This window comes from Caloenas nicobarica, chromosome 7 (genome assembly GCF_036013445.1).
Source record: "Caloenas nicobarica isolate bCalNic1 chromosome 7, bCalNic1.hap1, whole genome shotgun sequence".
Classification (NCBI taxonomy): domain Eukaryota; kingdom Metazoa; phylum Chordata; class Aves; order Columbiformes; family Columbidae; genus Caloenas; species Caloenas nicobarica.
In genome coordinates, this window is record NC_088251.1 from 1,806,730 (window position 1) to 1,832,249 (window position 25,520).

Below are 25,520 nucleotides of genomic sequence, written 5' to 3' on the forward strand. Positions count from 1 at the left end.
GTCCTGTGAAAACTTAGTGCCACAAGTTAACAGATATTTAGAAAGAAAAGGCTTGAAGGACGACGTGGAGAACTGTGACCTTCTCCCTTCGGTGACTCTTCTACCCAGGCACTCCAAACATGCTTTCCCTTTGCTCATCAATACATAAATCAAGATTTTCAGGATTGTGAAGGTTTAAAACACACAAGACACGGCCTAGAGACCAGACCAACACAGAGCACGTGTGCACTACTCCCCAGCTTCAAAGGAACAAAACTAAACATTAAATCCTGCATGGATTCTGCCCCACACATTGAGCATCACCCCAGGAGGACCAGGTGCTCTCCAAGCCAAAGCAGCACTTTGAAGCTTTTGAGAACAAGGTAGTACAGAAGCAAAGAACACATGGAGCGGTCCAAGCCCTTCACCCAGTAGCTACTAAAGGATTTAACACACTGGGATCAAATGCCAACTGTATCTCAAACCTGATCTGTTTATATTAATGCCTACAAAAGATCCACCTAATGAACCATTTCCCAGTCACTGTAAACAGTAATTAAATACATTAAACTATAAAAAAAAGGAAAGTGCCACGCAAAACATACTTTGATCACTGATAAGTGCTGTCAGCTCGGCTGATTACGGTATTTCCAAGAGTCGGTGCTCTGTTTCAGCTGGCAGGAGCGCGATGCATCTGGGCTTGTCCACAGGCGGTCGGGGTTTTACCATCTCCCTCCATGGGAGCAGGAATTCCACCTTCCAGAGGGCAAACACTGCCCCAGTACTGGATAAGAAAAACAACTATAAATAAACACCAATTTCCAAAAATTAGAGAGGTGTTGAATTTTAATCTTATTACTCATAAAGTCTATAAACTGCACACAGACCGCAGGATGACTCTATACGGACTCTGGTCTCGTTCTTTGAAATAACCAGCAGTACGGCTTTACTTATCCAAGAATAATGGCTGTAAACAAAGCTGCCTCTAGTGGGAATAAAGCTTCGATGGTGGCAACGTCAGGCTCTGCAGAAGAGCAGAACGCTGTGGTTTGGTTCCACCAGATACACCACAGCTTTGCTAAAAAAACAACCAAGAGCCTACAGAGCCCATGCTACCAGCAGCTGGAGCTTCAGCAGGTCTCTAGGACACCTCTCCCCTCCCTGCTCCCACTCTGCACTTAGAGATCACCCCCAAACCATTAATTCTTTACTGAACATATGCACTTTGTCTCATCCCGGGTTTTATCCTATACCATTTTAACTGGAAAATCTCTGCTGTTCCACAATAATTTGAAGGAAAAACTGAACGGGGAAGAGCAGCACCTCTTCCAAGTTACATTGCCAATAACCCTCTGGTCACGTAAGTCACATCAGGTGTTCACCATAAACCAGAAATCTGTTCAAACTAGAATAGTCACACATCCACCTCAGTCAGTTTTTAGCACACCCTGAGCTCCGCCTAAGTTTCTTAGCCTTGGCTGATGCTTATTGAGGAAACCAGGAGTGGCACTCTCTCTCCCAAATTCCTCCCACTTGTGGCACCAAAGTGAGATGTCACTCAGGGTAAATTTCACAGTAAGAGGAATAAAGCAGTTAGCAAAGTTGACATTTAAACCAGCATCACCGGCTATGATTAAATACCTCAGAGATGAGCAGAGTGGTTCGCACCTCTCCAAGTTATTGTTCTAGGCTTTTATCAGGCCCCCGTACACATCTGCTTTCACTTGAGGTTTTCTTTGAATCTGTAATAGCTGGAAACCTGTTTAAACTGAGATTCCGGACAGTTTCTGATAATGTTAAACTGGCAGAGACCGACTGAAACCCTGGCGAACTTCTTGAACTGCAGATTCACCCATAAAAGGTTGAGGCAAATTAATAATATAAGATCAGCCAAACTGGCTCCTTGTTCCTCCTCCTCTGACCTGATCTCCCTCAGTAAGAGGCAGGGAAGTGAAACACTCTAAAGAAACTTGCAAATAACCTGTAAGAAACAGAGAGGGTGGATGGGATGATGCTGCTTCCAGAAGAATCTCTCTTCTGAAAAAAGCATGAAAGGAAGGCTGGGATGTTCCTACAGCACCAGCAAAATGCACATTTTGGCCACTGAAGCAATGGTAAACCAAGTCAACCTGCCAGCCTCGCTTCTCAGAAACATGCATGGAATGCCAAAAGCTTCTCAAATTCAATTTCACAGCCGTACCAAACAGCCAAGGCTCTGGAGGAGGAGCAGAGCAGCTTCACACGCTGTCCCGGGCGGGAGATGGGAGCTCAGGCTGCCCCTGGGCTGGAGGAGCAGGAGCTCGGCACCCGGGGGGGCTGTCCCCAAATCATCCCCGTCTTGCCCCAGCGCTGGGTCCGTCCAAGGATCACAGCCAGCCCAGCTAAGCTTTTAAGGGCAAAAACTCAACTTCCCATGGCAGCATCCTTACATCCCACGGTGGATGTCAATATTAGTGTGACCTGGATCTGTGCCGCTAATCAGACAGCAAATTTAACTCTCATTTCCCATGCAGTCATCACTACACAGTCACATGTCACAAATAGGTCAGAAATATTTTTAGTGCATTGAAGGGATCGTAACACCGCACCAACAATGTACAGTTTCCCGTTACAGTACAGAGTCCTGGCAGTTCTCGTGTTGTGTTGTTTTTCCCAAAGCTACCACCAATAATACCAGATTTTCTCAACAAAATTGAGAGATCCTGCTCTATCGCCCAGCTGTAAGATGCAGTGAGTCCACAGAGTTTTTCTTGGTTTAGGCACTGATGCCACAGGGCCCTGGATGCTCTTTCTAAGGAGGACATGGCTTGCTGGTTGGGACCAGAGTGCTTAAAGAGCCAAGATAATGATGGGCTGAATACAACCTCTTCTCACCACCAACCACACCAGCTCTCAGCCCTCCTGAGCTCAGCAGGACAGGATTGTCCAGCCACACACTGGAAGATGTTTCACTTTATCTCGAGGTGTATTATACCACTACCCTTGCCTATTAGGACCAATTTCTTCCCCCAAGGGCTGCGGGGCATTGGAACAGGCTGCCCAGGGCAGTGCTGGAGTCACCATCCCTGGCGGGGTTGGACAGACGGAGATGAGGTTCTCAGGGACATGAGTTATTGTTAATGGTTGGACTTGATGATCTTGACAGTCTCTTCCAACCAAAACCACTCTATGATTCTTTCGCTAAAATCCTGCAGTTGCCACTTTATTTCCCTGCGTTATCACCCGGGCAGGCCAGACAACCCTGACACGTGCCAGCCACACTGGGGCAATTTCCCTGAGGGAACATGGAAATTCTTGAGAGAATTTGGATTTTTGCAACGCAAGGAAAAAAAATACTCTTCCTTGCTGCCATCCCAACTGCCAAGTCAACGTCCCATATTTCCAAAGTATTTTCTGCTGTAAATATTTAGCCCAGGAAAAGACAAACACAGTTTCTGTTACTGGGAACAAAGTCACAACTGCGACCCCCTGCTCACCCAGCAGATAATTCATCCCTGCAACTTGGGACTAAAACAAGGGTGGGAACACCACAGCCAACAGTGGAATAATGAAGAAAACCAATTCTGAAATGTCAGAGCTTGTAAAGACACTTAGAAGTGTAACAGCAGTAAAAAAGTGAGGCTTTTCTTTTGCACATGAGCAAAAAAGAGTTAAACATTTGCAACGTTTCAGGCAGGAATATTGTAGGAAAGAGAACCTCTTGATCAAAATTCACCTTTATATTTGTATACAGTGAAAGAAAAACTACAACAGCTGATATAGTACTAAATATAAAGTATACATACAGGATATATATGTATATATTTAGTCTAAGAATCTGAAGTTCTTAGAAGCAGACAAGTTATAAAATCAAGCCTCATCTTCAGTATATTTTTGCCTCACTTTCCAACCATGACACAACTGCTCCCGATTTGTTTCAGAAACAGCCCGATAGTGACTGTACAGGTCTCGGGACGGCACCTCTGGATGATGCTGCACGGAGGTTAAAGCATCACACAGGGTACGGGTATCAAATGCACATAATTTGATTATTCCAGGGCTATTCTGATACTGGGATCATCTATTCTGAGTATCTTCAGCGCTTTATTAATTGACAATGCCAACCTGAATAATAAATGAACCAGTCAATCCACAATTTAAATACTAAAATAGAAATAAGTGATTTCAAGTTGCCGCTTTAAGAAATAAGTGATTTCAAGATGCTGGTTTAAGTTGGGCAGTTGTTAGCACTGCACTTATATAGCAAAATGGTTAGAAACTATTTTAGTTAGGCTTCAGTAAAAAACTTTCACAGTCATATTTAGCTGAAAGTCTTCGTGTATATATATGAAAGTTTATAGACACAGACATATATTTAAAATACAAATAAAAATTCTTCCTCCCCAAACAGAAACCATTCCGCCGTGACGTGCTTTGACTTTTAAACTGCCAGCTTCGCGAGAACAGAATAACCTTCGGTTATTAGAATTAGTGTCATCTCATTAATAGATCAATTTCTTTCAAGCATACTGAAAACTGAATTTTACTTTGTTGCTTCTCCTTCTAGGCTACATTATAGTCTGTGTTCTTAAGTTTTAAGGAGAGCCGTCACAGAATGGTTGTAATCTCGAGTGATTAATTGCACAGTATTCTACAAGCTGTAAAACAGAGCAAGATCCCCACAAAGCGATTATGCCATTAACCGGGCGCTCTTATCAGATTTCTCTACGACCAGCAGGTTTGTCTGACTGATTGCAAGTCTTAAGTATTTATATATTTCAAAGGTTTACTTATTTTTTCGTTAAAAAACCCCTAAAATCTATATTGATTGTTACATGCAATTCTACATGTAAAGTCCCGAGCACCGTGGAGCAGAATACCAATATTTATTACCAGACTTGTGTTCATTATGGTTCTCTCCGACAGGAGTCCATTAAAATCAATTTTTATGTTTCTTACGTTGTTTTTTTCCTACCCAATGTTCTTCCCAAAGTGTTTATTAGCCAGTTAGGAGAAACACTGGGCACTGTTTTGTTTTTATTTTATTCTGTCGAAAATAATGAGGCCGGATTTAACAACTGTTCACTAGCGATGAGTAGAAGAGATTAAATGTTATACTTCAGTACAAATATTTACAGATGGCTTTAAAATTTTTAGAACTTTATCATCAGTAAAGACAAAAGCAAGTCCCACCTTCCACTTCTTTTTCAGATGTAAATTCTTAAAATAATTGCAAGAATATTCTGCTTATCATTAACTTTTGAACTGCTCTTGAGCAATATTCCATCTATAAAAGAACAATTTTTGCACATAACTTATCAGATCGCATTATTTAAGTGTTACCAAGATGCCACTAAAGCCTCAACACTTCTGGGAGGCCAGGAAATTACCTCACCGCTGAGAAAACTGAAATATTTCCTGCAAAAAGGTCTGTGTGCCTGAAAGATCCACTTCCCTCCCCTCCCTCCCCAGCACCACTTGCTCTGAAGTTATTCACTGTCCATGCAAGTTTAGTTCAAAAAGGAGGCGAACCACCCAGGGAAACATGTCAAAGCCCAACGCTACAGAGAGAAGTCACAAATCTTCACTCTTCTTTTTCCAGGACAGCTACACAAACACACCCAATATAATCATACCTCCCCATCCACCTTCTTGGCTTCTACTAATTAAGAGCCTGTAATTGTTTTCTTCCAATGATCTGCCATTTCACTTTGAGCTTGTATTTTTTAGTATCCACAACTTCACAATGGTTTAACCTTTAGCTTTATTTTCACGCAATTCCATTTACATCTAACAATATAAAGAACACCACACAATTTCTTGTATTTGTCACCTTTGATAAGCACAGACCTTTTTCCTACTATTTTCCTACTGTTCTTCCACCCACTCATTGACTTTTCCTCTGCTCAAGGGTGAAGAGTCCTCGTCTGCTCAGTTGTTCTTCATGAAGATGCAGCTCTACAGCAAAGGCTTATCCTCAATGCTGCTTTATTTCCATTCCTCACCAGCAGAAATCCAATACCAAAATATAAAGAAACCGAAGTGCTTACTTCCATATCACCAGAGTTGGCAAAACTGTCAAATCCAGAGGCTTGAGGGGTTTTGTGTTGGAGGCAAACACATTTCAACCAGAATGCACATTATGCTTCATATTCCTGATTAATTTTACACACACTTAAGTGGATAATAAAACAGGAAGATGGGAAAGGAGAAACACCACAAATCACTGGAGAATTTCGGAAGCAAGAAGCAAGGGAGAAAAGGACAATGTGGAGAGAAGGAAGCCAAACCTGTTGGAGTCTTGTCAGAAGAAGCTTTGCTGTAACGGATTGTGCCAACGGCTGCCAACGTTTTTACCAAAACCAGTTCAAGAATCTCGCCTTAAATTAGTAGTATTAGTAACCTCCATTCTGGCAGGGGAATTTGGCACCTAGTAATTTTGAATTAATTCGGTGTTCCATCTAAAAAATGTCACTGAGCATTTCCTCACAAATAAGGGCAAGCACAGAGCAAAGATGTGAACGGGACAGACGGACGTTAGCAGGCTGGACGGCACTTCTGTTCAACAGTAAAATGTACCAACATCTCCTCCATCAGCCCTATATCTGAGACATCACCTCCGCTGCCACATACACCATCTGTTCTGAACTCCAGAAGACATTACAGATGTGCAGAATGAACTGAGGCTCTCACAGGTAGTACGCAGCAATTAAAACAATTATTTAATCCTAGCTTTGCCTGTTGGAACATACATATCTAGATAGAGGTCTGCAAAATCTGCACAGTACACAAGGAGCTCTTACTCCTCAGTGACATCTATACGTGTCCGAAATTAGGGGCAGGATGTACTTTCAAAACTTACATTAAAAATAATTTAATATTAACAAAGAAATGCTTTAAAGCAATTGATGGTGCAGCAAAGAAAGAAAAAAACAAATGCATTTTGGAGTAAAAACGAGTACATGTAGCCATGTCTTGGACCCTCCGGGCAATCTCTTTCCTCTACCACATCCATAAACGTGGGATTGATAGGACATGAACTCACCCGCTGGGCAGCACGCTGGTTCGGGGCAGTTTGATTTCATGTAAACCCGTTTCACACCCTGATATCTCGAGTCTTCCCACCGGACTGAGCAGAACCGCACGGCTCTCCTTGCACCGAGATCCCCCCTCTTCGGAAGCCACCTGTTGAGAAAAACAAAACGCTCTTTAATCGCACGCGTTTTTGTCAAGGAATATTCATCTAGAGATATTTTGAGTGGTTTTCGAAAGTAATTTTTCAAAAAGGCAAAACCCAGCGTAATTTGAGTTTCCTCAACTATGGCTCTTACTTTCAACACTCCAACTTAAAATGATCCATTCTAAAAAAATCAGCATCTAAGTCAGTCTTAAAAAACATGTTAACTAGCAAAATAGTGACCTTTGTAAAAACAGCAAGTAATAGCAGCTTCATGGCTGGTTTATCAGAGAACATCTGATGTCTTTTGACACTGATTTTCAAAGGATTCTTGTGACAAAGCACATTCACCGGTTTACAGCAGCAGCGTTATGCAAATAACTGCTGGAACATAAATAGAATGTGTCTGCTGGAAAAATATATTAAAAAAATCCATCATTCCTTAGTAAAAGAAACATTTTTTTATTCCCATTGTTACTGGTCTGGTTTTACGACTACTGATAGGATGTAGTTGGAAACAGATGCCGAGCATTTCTCAATATTGTACAAGCCCAACAATAACATACTTGTCAAATTCATCTTGGCTAAAAAGTCTGACTCAGTAGATGTTTGGGTTGTATTTCCAGTTTGGTTTGTACAATGTTAGGAAATAGAGGACGGTGCTGCACAACCAGGACAACAAAGCCGAGGCTCCGAAGAGCTAAATTCAAGTGAAACTGGACAAAAAAGTGCACAGAATAAAGAAACCCAAGAAACTGTCAGGTGGCACAAGCTGACTCGATCAAACAACCCGGTCACGTTGGGAGACCAACAAGGTTTCTTGGTGTTAAGTCGCTCGGATGTACAGCCAAGAGCAGGTGGCCTTACACCTGAAAAATTAACTTTTTAATGCGATATTCAGAGCTGACAGGCCCCACAGACAACTGCACAAACTTATTTTCCCAGTATTTCCCCACGTTTATACCCCAAAGCACTCTGAAGTCCACCCCACCTACACCACCACGTCACCTACAGCAAAGGGGACGATGCTGAACACCCGATGGAGCATCGGATGAAATGCAAAGTGATTAAGCAGCTGCAGACGTGGTTGAAGAGCAAGAGAACAGACCAGGGAGGCATTGGGAGGCAGGAAAACCTACACATGACACCTCACATCTGGCCACTGCTTCCAGCTGTACAATAATCATTTTTCTGAAATAAGAATTATTTTAAACCCCATTATTAAAGTGCTGCGTACACCATAAGCAACAATCAGTATGAAGAGAAGAGGAAAAAAAAATAAAATCAAGATCAAGTAGACAGAATTCTGGGAAGCGTTTACACAATTCCTGGGTTACGGACACGCAGTGCCCAGCACAGCTTCTCAGCCTGAGGAGCTCAGCACAGTGTGCCAGGCTTGGAAACCCGCAAGTTTATTTAATTTGACTCTAATCCAAATCAGCTTTTTGGTAAATAATCAAATATTTGCTGGTGTTACAAAGAAACTCTCCTTTTCAATTAACTTTTTCAAGGAGAAGACATGGGTGAACTTCTTCTTCGTGGAGGCACCTCACAGCAGGAGTCTTAGCAGAAAAGCAACATAAAGGTTTACACATGTGGAAAACCAGTATACATTCTTCATTTTTATCCGTGTGACAGCCCTAAACTAGATGCACTGAACCTCGTACCATGTACTCCATGAATATAACAACCTAGTGATGAGAGGACAGCTTTTTCATTAGAACAAAACACAGGATGCAGCATGTAACAGAAAACTATAAATAACCTTAGGAGCTCACACCAAGTCAAACTAAGCCTTATAGATGAAAACCTTGAGTGAGTACAACTGTAGTATTTTCAGTCTTGTTTATCGAACGCACTGGGCAGTAATATTTAGAAGGTTTATTCTTATAAAAGAATGAGGCTGCGTGACATATATGCACATACATACGCGACTGGGTTGGGATGAAGGTCACTATATAGGTGTGCAAGACACACCATCCTCTGTCCAGATATTACTCAATATTTAAATTAATTGCAATGGTTTTCAGATGCAAATAAAAAGGCTTTAAACTTGGCCAGCTGAAATCACCAAATGCTTAGACATCATTTACTGCAGACCGTGGACACTGGAAACCTGTTCCTGCCACAACCTTCCCTTGGTGAAGCTGTGAGAACCAGAAATGAACGGCAGCATCGAACAAAAAAAAAAAAAAAATCTAATAAACCCAAATAAACTGCTTTCTGCCTTTATTCCCAGCTCACGTAAATGAACCATTTGAGGAATTTTGATCCGGCGCTCCATGAACTCCACTTTCACTCTCCCTTTCCACTGGAACACCTACAAAGCTGTGTCAAAATCTCTCTTAATTTCAAAGTTCATTAGGTGGAAAAAAAAAAAAAAATAGGACTTTTAGAGAAGAAACTTCCCCCACCATCCTTTGGAGTCTTGGTACAGAAGTGTAGGTGAGTCTGTATCTCACCAGACTGCTGAACACTACGGAAAATGGGAAGACTGTTGTTAGCCAACACATTTAAGTCATTTTTGTCATTAATAACAGAGGAGCATCAAAAGGTTTTCACAGCAGAAGATTTATCAGTGTGAACATTAGCATGATTTATGAGTTAACGTCCCATACAGAGGAGCCTCATTTCCCAGGCGCGATGCTCTGACTTTGTCTCGGTGGCACCGGCTCCCCCAAAGGGCCACGGGCCCCTAAATGACACATCGACTCCACCGAACACCACCAGGACACACAGATGTGCCGCTCAAATTGCTTTCTGAGGGTTCAGATGCAAAACGGCAGCGAGTTTAATCTCCTAAACGAGGCGCCGTGAACCCAAGCGCCGGCATTAGCGCGATGACCCGCACGTGCGGATCTCAACCTCAGCGCTTTCTGCTGTAATTCAGTTTACCAGCCTCGCTGCAGCCACGGTTTGCAGTACTAGCACATGCCTCCCATTTGATTAAATACAGATTTTACTTAAATTTGCATTAATGGTCTTCCGCATTACAGTAAATAATTCAGAATCATTTTCTATGTTCTACTGTCCCCCAAAATCCCATTGTAGTTTACTCCAAGATCACAGAATCCAACTCGTATCCATAATTTGGAATGGATAAACTAAAAAAATAGAGAAATCCCAAGGACTGGCAACGTTCAAAAAATCCATAGCAAAGTGTTTCCATGCTTTGTGTTCTCCCAAGAGGTTTTTATTTCCAGCCAAGAGGTTTGTATGTATTTCTTCTCCCAAAGACAAGCCAGGAGCGCAAGCCTCATGGCATCGTCTGTGCTCCAGCACCACCCCCCAAATCAGCGCTACTGAATTGGGAGAAAGAATGCGAACCATCTTCATGAACATCACCTTCCAACCTGTCCGGTGTTCTCCCTTTTAAAGATCTCAGGGTTACAACCCCGGAGACCGTGGATTTCCACTGGAAAAACGCGGCAGGAGGCAGCCGCTCTGCCCAGGGCTCTTTGCACACACAAGCGTTCAGCCCCCGGGACACCAAAACTTCTCTTAATTTCCGTCCAAAGGCATCAGAGGCCAAAGACATCACACCTTTCCCCTTCAGTAGTATTTGGCATATGAATTTTTCCAATCGGGAAGGAGCCAGAGCCTTATCTCTGACGGATCTCCCTCTGCAGGCTTTTATTTCCTTCACTCTGCCTTAGAAACGATATAAACTTATATATAAACCACGTCAAAATATTAATTAGAATCCCCTCTACCACCACCTGCATCTAACAGAGTATTTCCATTAGGCTATCACATGTGGCTGAACTTCAAATGGAAGTCCTCATGATTTTTTTAATTTGAATATTTCTGAGAATCAAGGCAAAAATCCCCACAGATGGAACTGCTAAACCTAATGTGTCCTCACCCATATTGCAGTTTTATTATTTTAAACCCAGAGAGTCCAAGTGCATTAGTCAGCAAGATGTCACAGTTGCCTCCACAAAATGGGTCTCTCGATCCTTTCAAATTAACAGAAAGTGTTAATTGCTGAGCTACCTGATATGTGAATAACCAACAGGGTGTAACTGCATCACAGTTCTTTCCCCCAGTTCACTTGCCATTTCTCAAATTCAGAAACGGTCGCATTTCTACCATTTCTGGACTAGCTACCACTGCACATTTGAAAATTCTCTACTTAATTCCTCCACACCATGAAAGTTACTGTTAAAGATAACCCACCCTGATGCCACAACACTAGGTTTCCCATGTTGGGCCAGCATGCCCATGGCTACATGCTGCCGTCAAAAACCGAAAATATTGTCAGCACCTATTGTCCGAGAGAATCCCGAATAGCGCTACACCTGCCAGCAGCACCAATCATAGGGATTCCCAGCCGTAAAAGCTGAATTTCTGGATGCATTTATCCAAAAAGACTGACACTGTTTGAGGGCAGTTTCACTTGGAGAGTGATAAACATACCCAAAGACTCAATTATTCAGTGTTCTGACCCATTTGCATCAGGAAGCAAGCGTACGAGCTATTAATTCTCAAGAACCTGCCCTGTTTCTATGATGCCAAAATATCAGAAACTTGCCAAAAAGCAACGCCAGGAATTTGTTGAGTTTGAGAAGATGATCAATAAATGCCAGGGAAGTTGCTTCTTCATCCCTATTACAGAAAAGAAATACCAGTCCTGAACTTTTGAGCACCCTCCTTTTGAGTATCAGAGTGTTCTCAAACCTACTTTTTATTGATTCAAGTTTCGAATTAAAATCCAACGAAAGCTTGAAATATTGGATTTAAATTTAGGTGGAATACTTCACAGGTACCTGGACCGGTTTGGCAATTTGCTGCTTCATTTCAGTCATCTTGCTACAGTCGCTCTTCCCGGTCCAGTAAGTTTATATCCTTCTTATAACGAAATCCTTATCAAATCACATCAGCGGTATTTGTCAAGGCAAAACCAAGAAGGGGCCACCGTCAGAAATGAGAAGTTCGACGCGTCCGTCACCATCGTTATCAGCCCCACGGAAGCGAGGTCGACGGAATAAACGAGAGTTGGCTGTTTACAAACACCTCCTCTACTCGGAGGTGTAAAGCTGCACATATCACTTGTGTGATACAGCATCAGCACCAGCAAGCACTGCAATTAGGGCAATTAACGATTGCCACCGCAGTCGTGCCCCTACCTGGGGTTCTGGAAACAGCACTATTGCTGTTCCACACCGAGACAGCTGAATGAAAAATAAATCCAGTCATTAACACCTCCTGTCACCATCATAAAGACAACCACGTGAAATTTTAATTTCAAAACACAACCTCTAACATCATTTACAAAACTGTTTTCATTGCAGAAAGCTGCAGAGATGACTAAGGAGGCTGCCCATGGCCCCCAGTTTGGCACGGCTACTGGGGAGCCCCCCCATGCCAGTGCTCCGCTCTCCATTGAGTTACAGTTCTCTCAACATCTCCTTAATAGTTTAAAACTTCCTGTATTTGTTTTACTGGTTTCTGCATGTTTATTTAAAAGGAAACAATCCATTGTACATTAAGAATATGGGAAAAGATATTCATAGTAAAGGTAATGCATTTGTGCACATATACTTCAGTGCAGAGGGTAATTTTCCAACCTTATGCAGCTGGTCTAGGTGAGAGTCATTTCTTACAGTTTGTGTTTGAAAGCAGAGAAAAATGTAAGGACTGGGAAAAGACACAGGATCCATGTGCTCAACATGTGATCAAAACGAGTCTAACAGCCTATTCCTGCTAATATCTTAATTAAACATCTAATCTTTCACCTTCCAAACGAACAGTGGCTGCTACAATTCCAAGAGAAAAAATAATTTATGTACTACACATCATTTGGGTGTCCGGAGGAAAGGAAGGAAGAAGTAGACCGAAGTTTCATACTGGTGGACAGAAGTTTCATACCTAGAAGTAGTTTAATATACTGGAGTAAAAATTATGCAGAATGAGAAACATGTAATTCTTAGTAATTTTGCTTATTATGAGATGTTTGATTTCTGAACAATGTTTGATTTCTGAACAACATAACACGCATTTCCCATATCATTGCACTTGAACATCACTCATAGCATCCTTCAAACACATCGAAGCCTGCTAGTCCAAGGAAAGCTGAGTGCTCTCCAGTTTTTAAATTAAGGCAAATGTTAAATTTTGAGGAAGAAAAACGTTGCATTCGTTGCTTAAATTCAAGAATAAAGTCTTGAAACAAAATCACCATCACAGTAGCTAATCAGATTTATTTCTGTCAATATAATCTAACAAGCAAAGTAACATTTAAGATGACCTCTGATGCTTTTAAATACAAGACCTTTATGTACTGCAGCAGGTTCTTGTGAACTAGTGTTCATCACCACCCACCTGGACATCAGAGTCACTTCTTCCCCTACACATCCCACAATAACTGCAGATACTGTGTGTATTTCTTCTTCCTACAGCATCCAAAGGAAGCTTTCAGCTTGCCAGAATAAGGCACCGTATATCAGGTCCATGTATTTTTGCCCACGCTGCAGCCATAGTAAACACTTCGCAGCTGAAGAACAGGCCTGTAACCCAGGTCAGGCTTTTAAACGAAAGCTGCATGGAAATAACCTGCATTAAATGTGCGCATATGCTCTCGTGCCATGCGAAGTGCTGCCAACCTGGCCGTTTTCTGGGGTAAAGCTGATCCCAACCTCCCAGTAGCTTTTTGCTGGAAACCCGTTCCGTGCCTCGCTGCAAACCACCCCTGCCAGGGCCTGGAGACCAACAGCCTTGTTGCTGCTACCACAGAATCCAGGAGAACTCATGAACATACTCCCCAGAACACAAATCTGCCAACCTCAGCCCTACCAATGCCTTCCCAAGGTGGTCTGGCCAGACCAGTGTCCTCACAGCTCAGGAAGAAATGTCTTTCTAAGCCCTCAGAATCACAGCCTGGCTGGGGCTGAAGGGACCTCTGCAGATCACCCCGTCCAACCCACCTGCTCGCGCAGGGTCACAGAGCAGATCACACAGGTCGGTCCAGGTGGGTTGGAATGTCTCAGAGAAGGAGACTCCACAACTTCTCCGGGCAGCCTGGTCCAGGCTCTGGCACCTCAAAGGAAAGAAGTTTCTTCTCATGTTCACATGGAGCCTCCTGTGTTCCAGTCTGTGCCCGTTGCCCCTCACCCTGGCGCTGGGCACCACTGAACAGAGTCTGGTCCGTCCTCTGACACCCACCCTGAGATATTGATCCCATTGATCAGATCCCTCTCAGCTTCTCTTCTCCAGCTGAACAGCCCCAGCTCTCTCAGTCTCTCCTCATCACAAAGATGCTCCAGACCCCTCAGCATCTTTGTAGCCCTCACTGGACTCCCTCCAGTAATTCCTTGTCCTTCTCAAACTAGGGAGCCCAGAACTGGACTCGGTACCACAGATGCGGCCTCACCAAGGCAGAGCAGCATGCAATTTCTTATTTTAAACGAGAATTCAAACATTCAGTTCTCATTATGAAATACAACAGCCTGGATCATCTCCAGTGCTCCAATATCTCCAGTGGCTCTATAAGTAAATCTAACCCTGGTTAAGCCAAACCTGTAACTTCAGAGGGTGTGAAAACAAAACCTGCTCTCATTTCCTGGCTAGAGGAGGGTTGGAAAGGAAATGCCAGACTATAAAGCAAATCCGGGGTTAGCTTGGGGTGATACAACAATTTTTACCTTCCAAAGGACTAATCCCATAAAAAATGCGAAGGCACAGAATTAAACTGCATATATTGAACACATACAAATATACACTGGACTAAAAGTCAGTCCCCATCTTCACATATCGAAAGGTCCATTTCCCAGAAGCCCCTGACAAAGCAGAGGGATACACGTTCACGTACGGAGAGCAACGTTTGCTTTCTACGGCATTTTTAAAGTATTCAGCAAGAGCAACCATAATTCTTTATTAAACAATCAAAGACAACAAAAGCAAGTTTCTGTTGTCCCATCGTATTATACTACTAATCCTCTTAGAATGGCAATCAAAAGACCCCAAAATGCCAAGCTGTAAAAGTATTTCCAAGCAGAGGGAGCCTCTGGCTCTTTGGCTGCATCTTCGGCTTTGGCAGACAGGAGTAACCCGGCCTGTCAAATGGCAAATTCCCAGCGCGCTTACTAGACTGCTTTGTTTTATTACAATTAAATTATCATCCTTTAAGTAAAACAATGTTTCCTACTTCAGAAGAGGCAGGTAGGTTATCATTACCGCATTCCAAAAGTGCATTTTCCCACTTCAGCTACTGCTCGCACACCAAGCTTTGATTTGGGACATCAGCAGCAGGTATTTAAACACAAGACCTCAGTGGACTGTTCCAACAGGAATCCAAATACACCATTTCCTCCAATACCCCTCCCAAACTGAGTAAACACACATTTTGTATCTTCCTCCAGCTTTTACTTATATAGGAAACTTAAATGCTATAAAAGTGCAGCAGCCACCGCTGTGGCCATGCAGCATTTAAACCATGTATACTGCAGAATATTTACGCATCATTAACATGGAAGATAAACGTTTTGGTAAAAAAAAGTCAAACATCTACATGTGGCATACAAATAAAATGCCATTAGAAAGCAGTTGTTAATAAGCTGTACGAATTAGTGATCGTGATGGGGTGGCAGCAAGGTCGCAAGACAGTGTCACACCGTCCCTGGGATGCACCTTGGTGCCCAGGAGAAAATGGAAAAGGAACAGCCCTACAAGCTTAGACACCCAGTTACTTCAGGATATTTTATGTAAAACAGTGGGCTGGTTGAGATAATATAATGAATTATAACTCCTTAGCAAATTTGAGCAGAACTGGACAACAAATGGAGTGCCAAGAAGAGGAAAAAACAGACAAGACTGGGCTACATATTTCTGTATAATCTAGCTATACCATCAACAGCAAAGACAGAAGTCACAATTTAACATGGAATAAAACTCTAATTCATAATTAAGGAGCTTGTTGCCAACCAAGAAAAAATACCATATTAAATAATCACGGATGAAGAATGTGTTGTCTAAGAGCTAGGGGATCCCCAGAATTAATATCTGCTTGTTACTGGTTTGAGTTTTAACAAGTCTCATGCAAAGGAAGAGTCATAATGCAGTTGTCTGGATTTTCCAGATGCATTCATTGCTTCAAAGAATAAACTCAAGATATTAGTCAACACCCCTTAATTACCATTGAAATGCTTGCTGTAAAAGTGTGTATATAATTTCTAATAAGCGGAAGGTACACTTTGAAGCACTGAAAAATACAAATTTAACTGCCCAAATGACCACGATGTAGATGTACGCATATATACATGTACAGCAAGACTGCAGTACATTACCGTTACAGGGTTCAGCTGTGTATGTAAATATACAGCAATTACTCTGATACAAGACGAGAGTTCAACCAAATGAGACTCGGGTTCAGGGGAACTGAAAACAGACTAAAAATGAAAAAAAAATCTAGCAGAAGAATTACTTTAATATTGGGTAACATTTCAAATTTTTATCACCTAAACCCACAAAACTCTTGATCTGCTCCTTCTCGCGTTCTCTGCAGAGCTGAAGTCAGGACCAGCTAAATAGAAGACAATGCAACTAGGCATAACACAATAAAAGATATTACCTTCACAATGCATTATTGCTGCCAATTATAAGAATCACTTCAACTTAATTTCAAAGGCACAATCACCCTCAACTGTAACAGTCTCTTTTTTAAATTTCAAACAGTATTACATTAAGGCAATAACTCACCTTCCAGCTATAATATCAGTCTCCCTTATTGCAAAAATACATTTCATAAATACTTCTCATCGACAAGTCAAGCTAATTCAGGTTAATTTTATTGTATTTTGGTGCTATCTCGCATTTGTGTGCAATTACCTTTATCATTTTATTGCCATGCCAGAAAGTAATCAGAGCAATTATTTGAAAAAGGAGGTGTATAAATTCTAAATCACACTTGCTGGCATTTTTGATAAAATAGCAGCTTTATCTCAGAAAGTGGCAGGGACATTGGATAAATCACGCATCAGTCGAGTGTAGCTGACCCCCAAGTGCATTGCACAATATCAGGAGTGCTTCAAAAGAAACTTTCCTGTATAATCCATCATTCTTTATAATACCAAAATAGCTATACCTGAAGAGTGGGAGCTAGAGAAAAATAACAAAATAAATCTAAGCAACAGGAACAAAACCATTAATAGTGCCACTTTTTAAGCTGAAGGAGCATCAGGAATCTGAATTGGCTTCAAGAAAAGAATTTCATTGAGATTTTTAAATTGAACAGATTTAAACAAATGAGGCAGCAGACTGTATCTTAAGAATCCACTAAAAATCCAAACTCATCTACAGGGAAGTACACACAAAACACAGGCATCAGAAAGACTCGTACAAAAATACAAGATTATAGCCTGAATTTTCCTATCACTATCAATCTTGGTTTTATTCAGGGCAGCGTGGCCAAGCAGTTCACTGTATTAACAGAGCACAAAGCATCACAGTTAGTACAAGAATCTGTTTACTAAGTTTAAATCCAATATCTACAAGAAACCTGGAGAGCAACAGAATTACATTTAGAATTAAATTTCTCCTGAAACAGAAAAATTGCCACATTGTCATAAGCACACAAACCCCAACCACCCCTAAATACAGAGACATTCCCGACGTGGGATCACACACAAACCCGCGTTTCAGCCTCTTCCACACAAACCCAACACCTTCGGTCACCGCAAGACAGCTGCAAAAACCAGGGATGGAGAGGGAGACAAACACAGCGATTGTGGAAAATGCCCATAAGTCCGGCTGCTTTCAGAACCCATTTGTCAGCAACCTGCCCAAAAACTGCTCAGCGCATTCTATCAGTAACAGCTGATTTCTGTAAAACATATATACCAGAGATATACGGAGTCACGCCAACGGGTGGTTGCGCTCAAAGTCAAACTGTGAACTCATCACACACGATAAATATCACTAAAGAAACATGAGTTACGTTATATACATATTTAATAAGCATCCAGAATTGGGAGAAACTGCCACAGACAGTGGAACCTGGGCTGTGTCCGCACAACCAAGGCTGTGAGTGGGAGAAACTCAAAGGTTAGATAATAAATCACTCATCACACATCGCTTGTCAGCTGTATCACACCCAGATTGGAATGAGAGGGAACTAGAGATTCTTCCTATCGTGCCCGGTTGCGCAGAAGACAATCAAATATTTCTCTGCCATTACTCCAGGTACCTGCTAAAAGATGTTTGCAACTGGAAGATACATAAATATGACTAAGCAGATGACTGTTTAATAGAAAATAGTGAAGCGAGAATTTATTTTCATGAATTTCTTCCTCAACCATTCCCTATAAAAAAAATAAGAACAATTTTCTTTTGTGGAAAAGAGAAAGAAAATATTCTACAGAGGGGCAGAAGACAGACTATGCTGCAATACTACTTTCTAAGCCACATTACATTACCAAAAACAGATTAAAACCACAAGAGATGCTACTATTAAGATATTTTTAACAGCAGTAGAAGATGCCAGCAGGAGTAGTTAGGAATGCAAGTTTGATTGTACTAGAAATACTTTCCGAGAGAAGCATTACTAATGTTACAAAAATAGATAGTCCACAGGAAAAAAAAAAAGTCTTCATATCTCCAAAGCTCATTGGAATTATTTGAAGAATATGGTTTTTGATTGATGCCTTTCAGTACAGTAAATTGTTCTGAATGGCTTGATAAACAGCCATATTTTCTCATTTTACTATAAAGTTACTGACCTACGGATACCTCATTGAAGCATCAAGCCTCAAAATTAAGCCTGTTTGTTTTGCCATGAGGTGTTCATTGTTAACAGGAACTGCAGATGCAGTGTTGTCCCGTTCCGGCTCTGCGGCAGATCCGCGATGGGGAAAGTTCCACTGGTGCCGTTACCAACCACGGCAGAGCCGCAGAGATTTACAACGCAGCACCAGCCTTGGCAACTGGATCCTTAACACCGACTGCTGGACACCAGGGCAAAAACGAATTATGGGACATTAACTCTTTCGCAAAGCTGGACCTTCAATACACACCTAAATGCAGTGGTATTTTCCTAATAACTTACTTTTGGAAGAAGCCTTGATGCCATGGTACACAAGAGGTGTCCACCTATAAGAAAAAAAAAAGATTCTCAGATTGAGATTTAATTTGAATTCCACAGGAAGAATAGTATATGTCAATAGTGTCATTTATCTTATAACCAACTCTGTATCAGTTTTTAAATGAGCTCTAAATTTCAGTGTATATAATTTCAAAAGGTAGTTTGATTTTTTTTTTTAAACAAACAACCAGGAATTTTAATGTTCATTAGGTCATCTACTGCTTGTTACGAGTCAAACAACAACAAAAAATAATCAACAGATGGTACATTGAAGACTTCTTCCATAACAAGCACTACACAGCTCTGATCTTTTGGGTAAAAAAACCTTAAAAGATAAAGTATTAATTTAAGAAATATTTGTACAGGCAGTAATGCACTTCGAAGTTACTTCATAAATTAAATAGCCTTAAGTGATTTAGGAAACAACGCACTCTAAGACATAAAAGCAAGTGACATATTCTGGGTTTAAAAGTACAGATTGCAAAACACTAAGAAAGTACCTAAGAAATGTTAACTTCAACGATTATAATTCTAAACAATATAATTATTTATATATCATTAACAAAAAATACAACAGGTTCCTCTTTGCTCTCCCCTTTGAAATAAACAACAATTGCTATTTCCTTCATATTTACTTAGTTTCCTCGCCCCCCCCCTATTTTCTCTTGAGTGCTATTCAGCCAAGATCACTGTATCTTTGTGAAGACGTGCTATAAACGTGACATTTTTTTAAATCAGGGAGACTCTGGCCCTGACTCCCAGCACCCTCAATGGGAACCCGTCCCCTTGGGCCAGGGAACTCACTGCCCCATGGAGAATCCGCTTCAGAAACCATCAATCTCTTCAAAGAAACCATCTGAACATCTGATCCTTTCCACATCCTTCTCAGACACACCAAGCCCCAAAGCCCAAGGCAGCCACAGAACTTAAAGCGCTTCCAAACTACTTACAAGAAAACAGTGCTATTTAATCGTATTATTACATCTTAAGAGTTTAAAATTAAGTTCTTGAATAATCAGTATTTTAAACATACTAAAAAAATCATACCCTTGCATGGTAGGTATTGCAAAGATCACTTATTCTATTTTTAAATGTGAATAAGCCAGGCAGATGAGCAAACTAATTACTTGAAATATCTGTGACAGAGCTAAAAATAAACCAGCAATTTATTTCTATTGTCAGTTCAGAGCTTTGACTTTCAACACTTTGAACACTCACTTTAGCAACACTCAGCTTTTACAGCTTTTTCTGAAGGGTAAAACTAGAACATCTGCCTGGAAAAGCAGATTTATCCAGCGTTCCGCAGAGGTGCCCGTCCCATCGCTCTGCAAGAACCCGCCACCAAAACACCACTGGTAGGGTGGTGGGTACCGAGGGGGGTCACCAGCACCCCCAGAGAGGGGAAACCCAAACCTTCCTCAAACACCCACATCTTCTGCAGCCTCCATTCGGTTCAAGCCCCGACATTTCTACGGAGGACTGGTACCAAGTGCTAATTAATTACCATTTAACAGTTAATTACGCCCCTGTTCCCATCTCCCACCGGCTGATCTGACGGCACACGCTGCTTTGGATGCTGGTGAGATCCAGTTGCTCCCCACTTTCCATTGGGAAATCAAGCGTTTGTGGGGCAGCGGCTGCTCGGGGGCGGATGACGAGTGAGGGAGCTCAGAGTCCAGCTGACACCGCTGGGACAAAACCCATCAGGAAACGCCCCTTTTCATAACAAATTTCTGGTTTACATTTACTTGCAACACAGCCTCTCTCCCTGTTTAAGGAAGAAATGGCGCCACATGCCAAAAATCAAGCTAAATTTCGGGCTGATGTTTTAAATAGCATCCGATTTGTAGTGAGGACAGCAGTTTAAATTGCTAGCCAGGTTCTGCATGATGCATTAACATTTATCTAAAAACCTCTGCAGCACCCCCATAGGGACGCCCACATACTTTTAGGTACAATCCACATAGAGTAAATCCAGATCGGTCACCAAAAATTCTTTCAATAGTTGTGGGCAATTCCCCTTGACACTTTCTCAATGCAACCATCTGAAAAGCATGAGTAAAGACACCCAACCTTCCCTACACCGCAGGAAAACTTACACCCACCCGTGTTTGCTCAAGTCTTCACAAACGGTATTTTCACCTGCTGAACCAGGGAACACAAACAGACTCCGAGTGTGAGCACATACAGCTCGTGAGGGATGAGATGGTGGAGAAACCAGGCCCAGCTTCGAGATTGGACTTTGAGGAGAATGGGAAATGGTTTCCAGAATCAGAGAATCCCAGAATGTCAGGGGTTGGAAGGGACCTCGAAAGCTCACCCAGCCCAATCCCCCGCCGGAGCAGGAACACCCAGATGAGGTTACACAGAAGGTGTCCAGGCGGGTTGGAATGTCTGCAGAGAAGGAGACTCCACAACCTCCCTGGGCAGCCTGGGCCAGGCTCTGGCACCCGCACCGGGAACAAGTTTCTTCTCAGATTTAAGTGGAACCTCTTGTGTTCCACTTTGAACCCATTACCCCTTGTCTTACTGTTGGTTGTCACTGAGAAGAGCCTGGCTCCATCCTCGTGAGAAAGGATTCTCACAAAAGGACCTCAGGAGCAGGACCATTGCTCATTCCGTGCTGATAAGTCCCACAAAACAGGGCAATACATGGGGGGAAGCCCCCGGGACCGCTAAGACCTCGGTGAGGTTGGTGGCTGAGAAGGACAAATTAACCAAAAAGCTGCACAGTGCCTAAGGAAAACCGGGGAATTGATTAGTGTTAACGACCTATTTCTGCCCCAGGATGAGCTCAACCATCTGTTAGTCCAGAACGGCTTTCCCCTGACAACAGGTAACTTGGGCAAAGCCCAAGCCATGGTGGTTAGAAGATGACCTGCAACTAGACGGGAAAAACCGTACAAGATTGCTGCTATAACTCAGAGGGCTAGGAGACTCCAGAACATCACTCCAAACTGCATCTCGGCCTTGCCAAGACAGTGTTGTTGGAAGAGGGCAATATATGCACTGCTAACTTCTTTTCACACTGAGGTGAAGGGTTCCCCAAGGTTGAGTTTGAAGGTAAGAACCCCACACATCTCTTCTGAATGGCACAAGCATCACCACGGATCAAATCCAATCATGATACTTCATTCTGCATCATGTTCCAGAAACCGAGACACCAGAATCACTAGAGCAGTCTTAAAAGGCTGGAACCTTATCGTCAGCAACCCTTTCACCAGAATGGAAAATTTCCTCCTGCATCTGCACAGAACAGGACGAACTGAAGGGATCAATTAACAAGAGGTAGTGAAGGAAAAAGAGAAACGTGATCCCACCTGGAAGACACACAGATGCCTCCAGGCGCTGAACAGGAGCTCCTGCACAGCAGGAGATGAGATGCTGCAGGAAGATAATATATCACAGACCCACCCTGGGAGCACTCCAAACATTCAAATACATCAAGAGACCAAAAATTTAAAGAAAAGTCAGAAGTTATACCAAAAAAAATCAGATCCCTAAAGGCTATGAAAAATTTCAGCCATATTTTGTTGATAGTCTAGAACAGAAGTTCTTGGGTTTTAAGACACTTTCCTGTTTACTTTGATAGGACTGCAGTCAGAAAATCCCTGTGATGGCAGCACTACGGTGAGAACTCTTAGATTCATAAAAAGTATTTTCCTCAGTTCATCAACTTTTAAACACTAAAGCAAGATTCTCCTTGAAAGACAAGTCCTCAGGATCCTCAGAACGTAGTGCTCTCTGGTTTCAGTACTACAATTTAAAACCGGCTATTATATCAAGTCAGTATATGAATAAAATTCCATATGAAAACATTTAAAGTACATTAGATTTTTGGTCAAGATGAAAGACTGAAAAAAACTCAAGCAATCTATTCTAATTGGGTTCCCATGGTAACTGTACAATTGGGTTTTTCAGTATAACATCCCAAAGGCCCAATGCACACTTGTAAAATATACTTCAAACAGCCTGAATTGTTTTTACATTACAGCACTCCCAGGAAGATCAATTACTATACATCCCCACCCTAACTATTAGTGGCAGGAGATGTTAACACTATTGGCCATATTAACATAAGTCATGTAAAAACCACCATGTATCACCATCATTATATAAAACTAATTACACACTTCAGATTCATCAAACATGTTCCGAGTAATAAACCAATACCAGCCTTGTCACAAGATCATGTTTACTGAATGTTAGAAATCAACCCCAAATATATGCCACACCATTTTTCTTCTCACATTGATTTCAAGGATAAACAGATTCAATCATTAATAATTACATTATAAGATGACCCATAGGGTTAATCATATTCTTAGCAACTCTCACTACGGAGTCAAATATAGCTGCACAAAAAGACAATGAAAAGCATTCCAATCCAGCCGTGTGCACTGCCAAGGATATAAAACGAGGTGCATCCACTAACATGCAACTCGTGTAATCGGTGACAACAAAATATTATTGGTCTATTAAAAAAACCAACCAACCAAACACACACCTCACAAACATTTATAAACACGTTTCTCTCAGATTAAGCCCTTGGCCCTGTTGGGCCTCAATTTCCCTTTCTGAAAGCACAACCTTGGCCGTGCACCCAGCTCGTCCTTCCAGACTAGTCTTCCACCCAACTGCCTAGGCCAAAAACTAGAAGGAGATGACGACCCGTGCCCACTAAGCAGGATGCTAAACCTAGTAATTCACATATCTTCAGGGGGAAAAAATAAAATAAAATAAAATAAAATAAAATGTTGTGGCCAGTCTGAATAAAGTCAACCTCATTTCTCAATCAACTAACCAGAAACCTTGGTGTTTCATGGATTAAAGTCAGCAAATAACCAGAAGTATTTCTGGTATCAATACGAAACTGTGGGAGATATTTCCCTTTGCCCCCTGCATTGTATCTGATCACACTAAACTCCAACAGAGCGGGATGAAGGGAAAATGAAGTTGTGCGAATTGCTTCTCCAGGACATTGCTGAGCGTCTACAAATGTACTGTCAACATAACCAACCCGCTGCTGCCAAACAAGGCTCTGTGTTTCACGGGTAGTTTGACATGCTGTACATTCCATCTTGTGGTTTTCATACATGAAACAGAAAAATTAATCTGTTAACAGTGCCCTAAGTATGCTTCAGATGTTTATTAAAAAGTTTAACTAATTAACAGACCTTCTGCATACCGGAATGTACAAACAAGCAAAGATAATGTTATTGTTTGCATTGTACCGACTGATCTAGAGCAGCCAGATAATTTAAATATTACTGAATGATGATTATGTGGCAGCAACATTGACAAGACAGCACCAACACTTGCTATCTGCTAACGCAGGGTTACCTGGAGGGAGTTACATTTGCACTCGGAGCATGTAAATGGCACGATGCGGAAAACAAAGCAAATCCAACTTCAGTGGGCTGTGCTGCTAATATATGCTACTGTACTAAAATAACTTCATTAATCTGATCAGAACGCACTAAAAAAACCTGCATTTGAACAATAATTAAAAGCTGAAAATGCACCCATCAGGTAAAACCAAAAGCCCATCTCGTCAGTATCTCATCCTCACCAACAGCACGTAAAAAGGCAAAGCGCTGAGTGATTTTCACTGAGATACCACTTCTGACTTGGGAAGTTTGAATCCCACTTTTTTGGAGAGGTGTGGTGGTATTTCTGAGCGTAAAATAAAAGTTTCTGAGCCCAAGCCCAGCGTCCCCAGCTCAGCTCCACGCTGGGTAGGGAACACACAGCGCGATCTGAACCGACACTTGCTGTTTTTCCCTGGGTGCCATCAGCAGAATTATTCTTTTATTCCCCTTTATCAAGCTGCTCAAGGCCACAGGCCCTCCACCAGTAGTGCTATTTTATTATTATTTCACTTGGAAAGCAGAGGGGAAGTCGGAACCTTTGTTCAATGAACTCCCCTCCTCCTCCTCAAGATTAAAGGTGACTCGTTCAGATCTAAGTGTTTTTAATCACCTTCAGAACCTCCGTTGCATGGGGGAAAGCTTCAGCTGCACGTCTAAATTTTACAAGTGACTTGAAATGATACCTGAAATTATTTGTACCATTTAATCTGGCACAATATAAATCAAAATAGATAGTCCTGACAGACATCAGGACACGGTCCTTTTGCTCTGCTGATATAAAATAGTAAATAAGGAAACAACTTGAAAAAGGATTAGGAAAAAGCATCAAAATGGTGACATATTTCCAAAGAAAAATTTTCACAACTACTCAACGTCCATAAAACCCCAAAGCCACACAGGCTTTATTGCCATTCAAACACATTTGACTTTTTTTAAA

At 41.8% G+C, this 25,520-nt stretch overlaps 1 protein-coding gene across 2 annotated transcripts in view; it reads right to left on the reverse strand.

Annotated features, from left to right (window-relative positions):
* MGMT (O-6-methylguanine-DNA methyltransferase) overlaps positions 1-25,520 on the reverse strand; it is a 282,254-nt gene that overhangs the window by 126,068 nt on the left and 130,666 nt on the right. Inside the window, exons 2-3 of one of the 2 annotated variants that reach the window (XM_065639151.1) lie at positions 19,176-19,221; positions 7,004-7,143 (exon numbers count right to left, since the gene is read on the reverse strand). In XM_065639151.1, the coding sequence (XP_065495223.1) occupies positions 7,004-7,143; positions 19,176-19,199 (164 nt within the window). In that variant the 5' untranslated portion in view covers positions 19,200-19,221. The remainder of the gene's footprint in view (positions 1-7,003; positions 7,144-19,175; positions 19,222-25,520) is intronic. The other variant, XM_065639152.1, reaches the window with a different exon arrangement.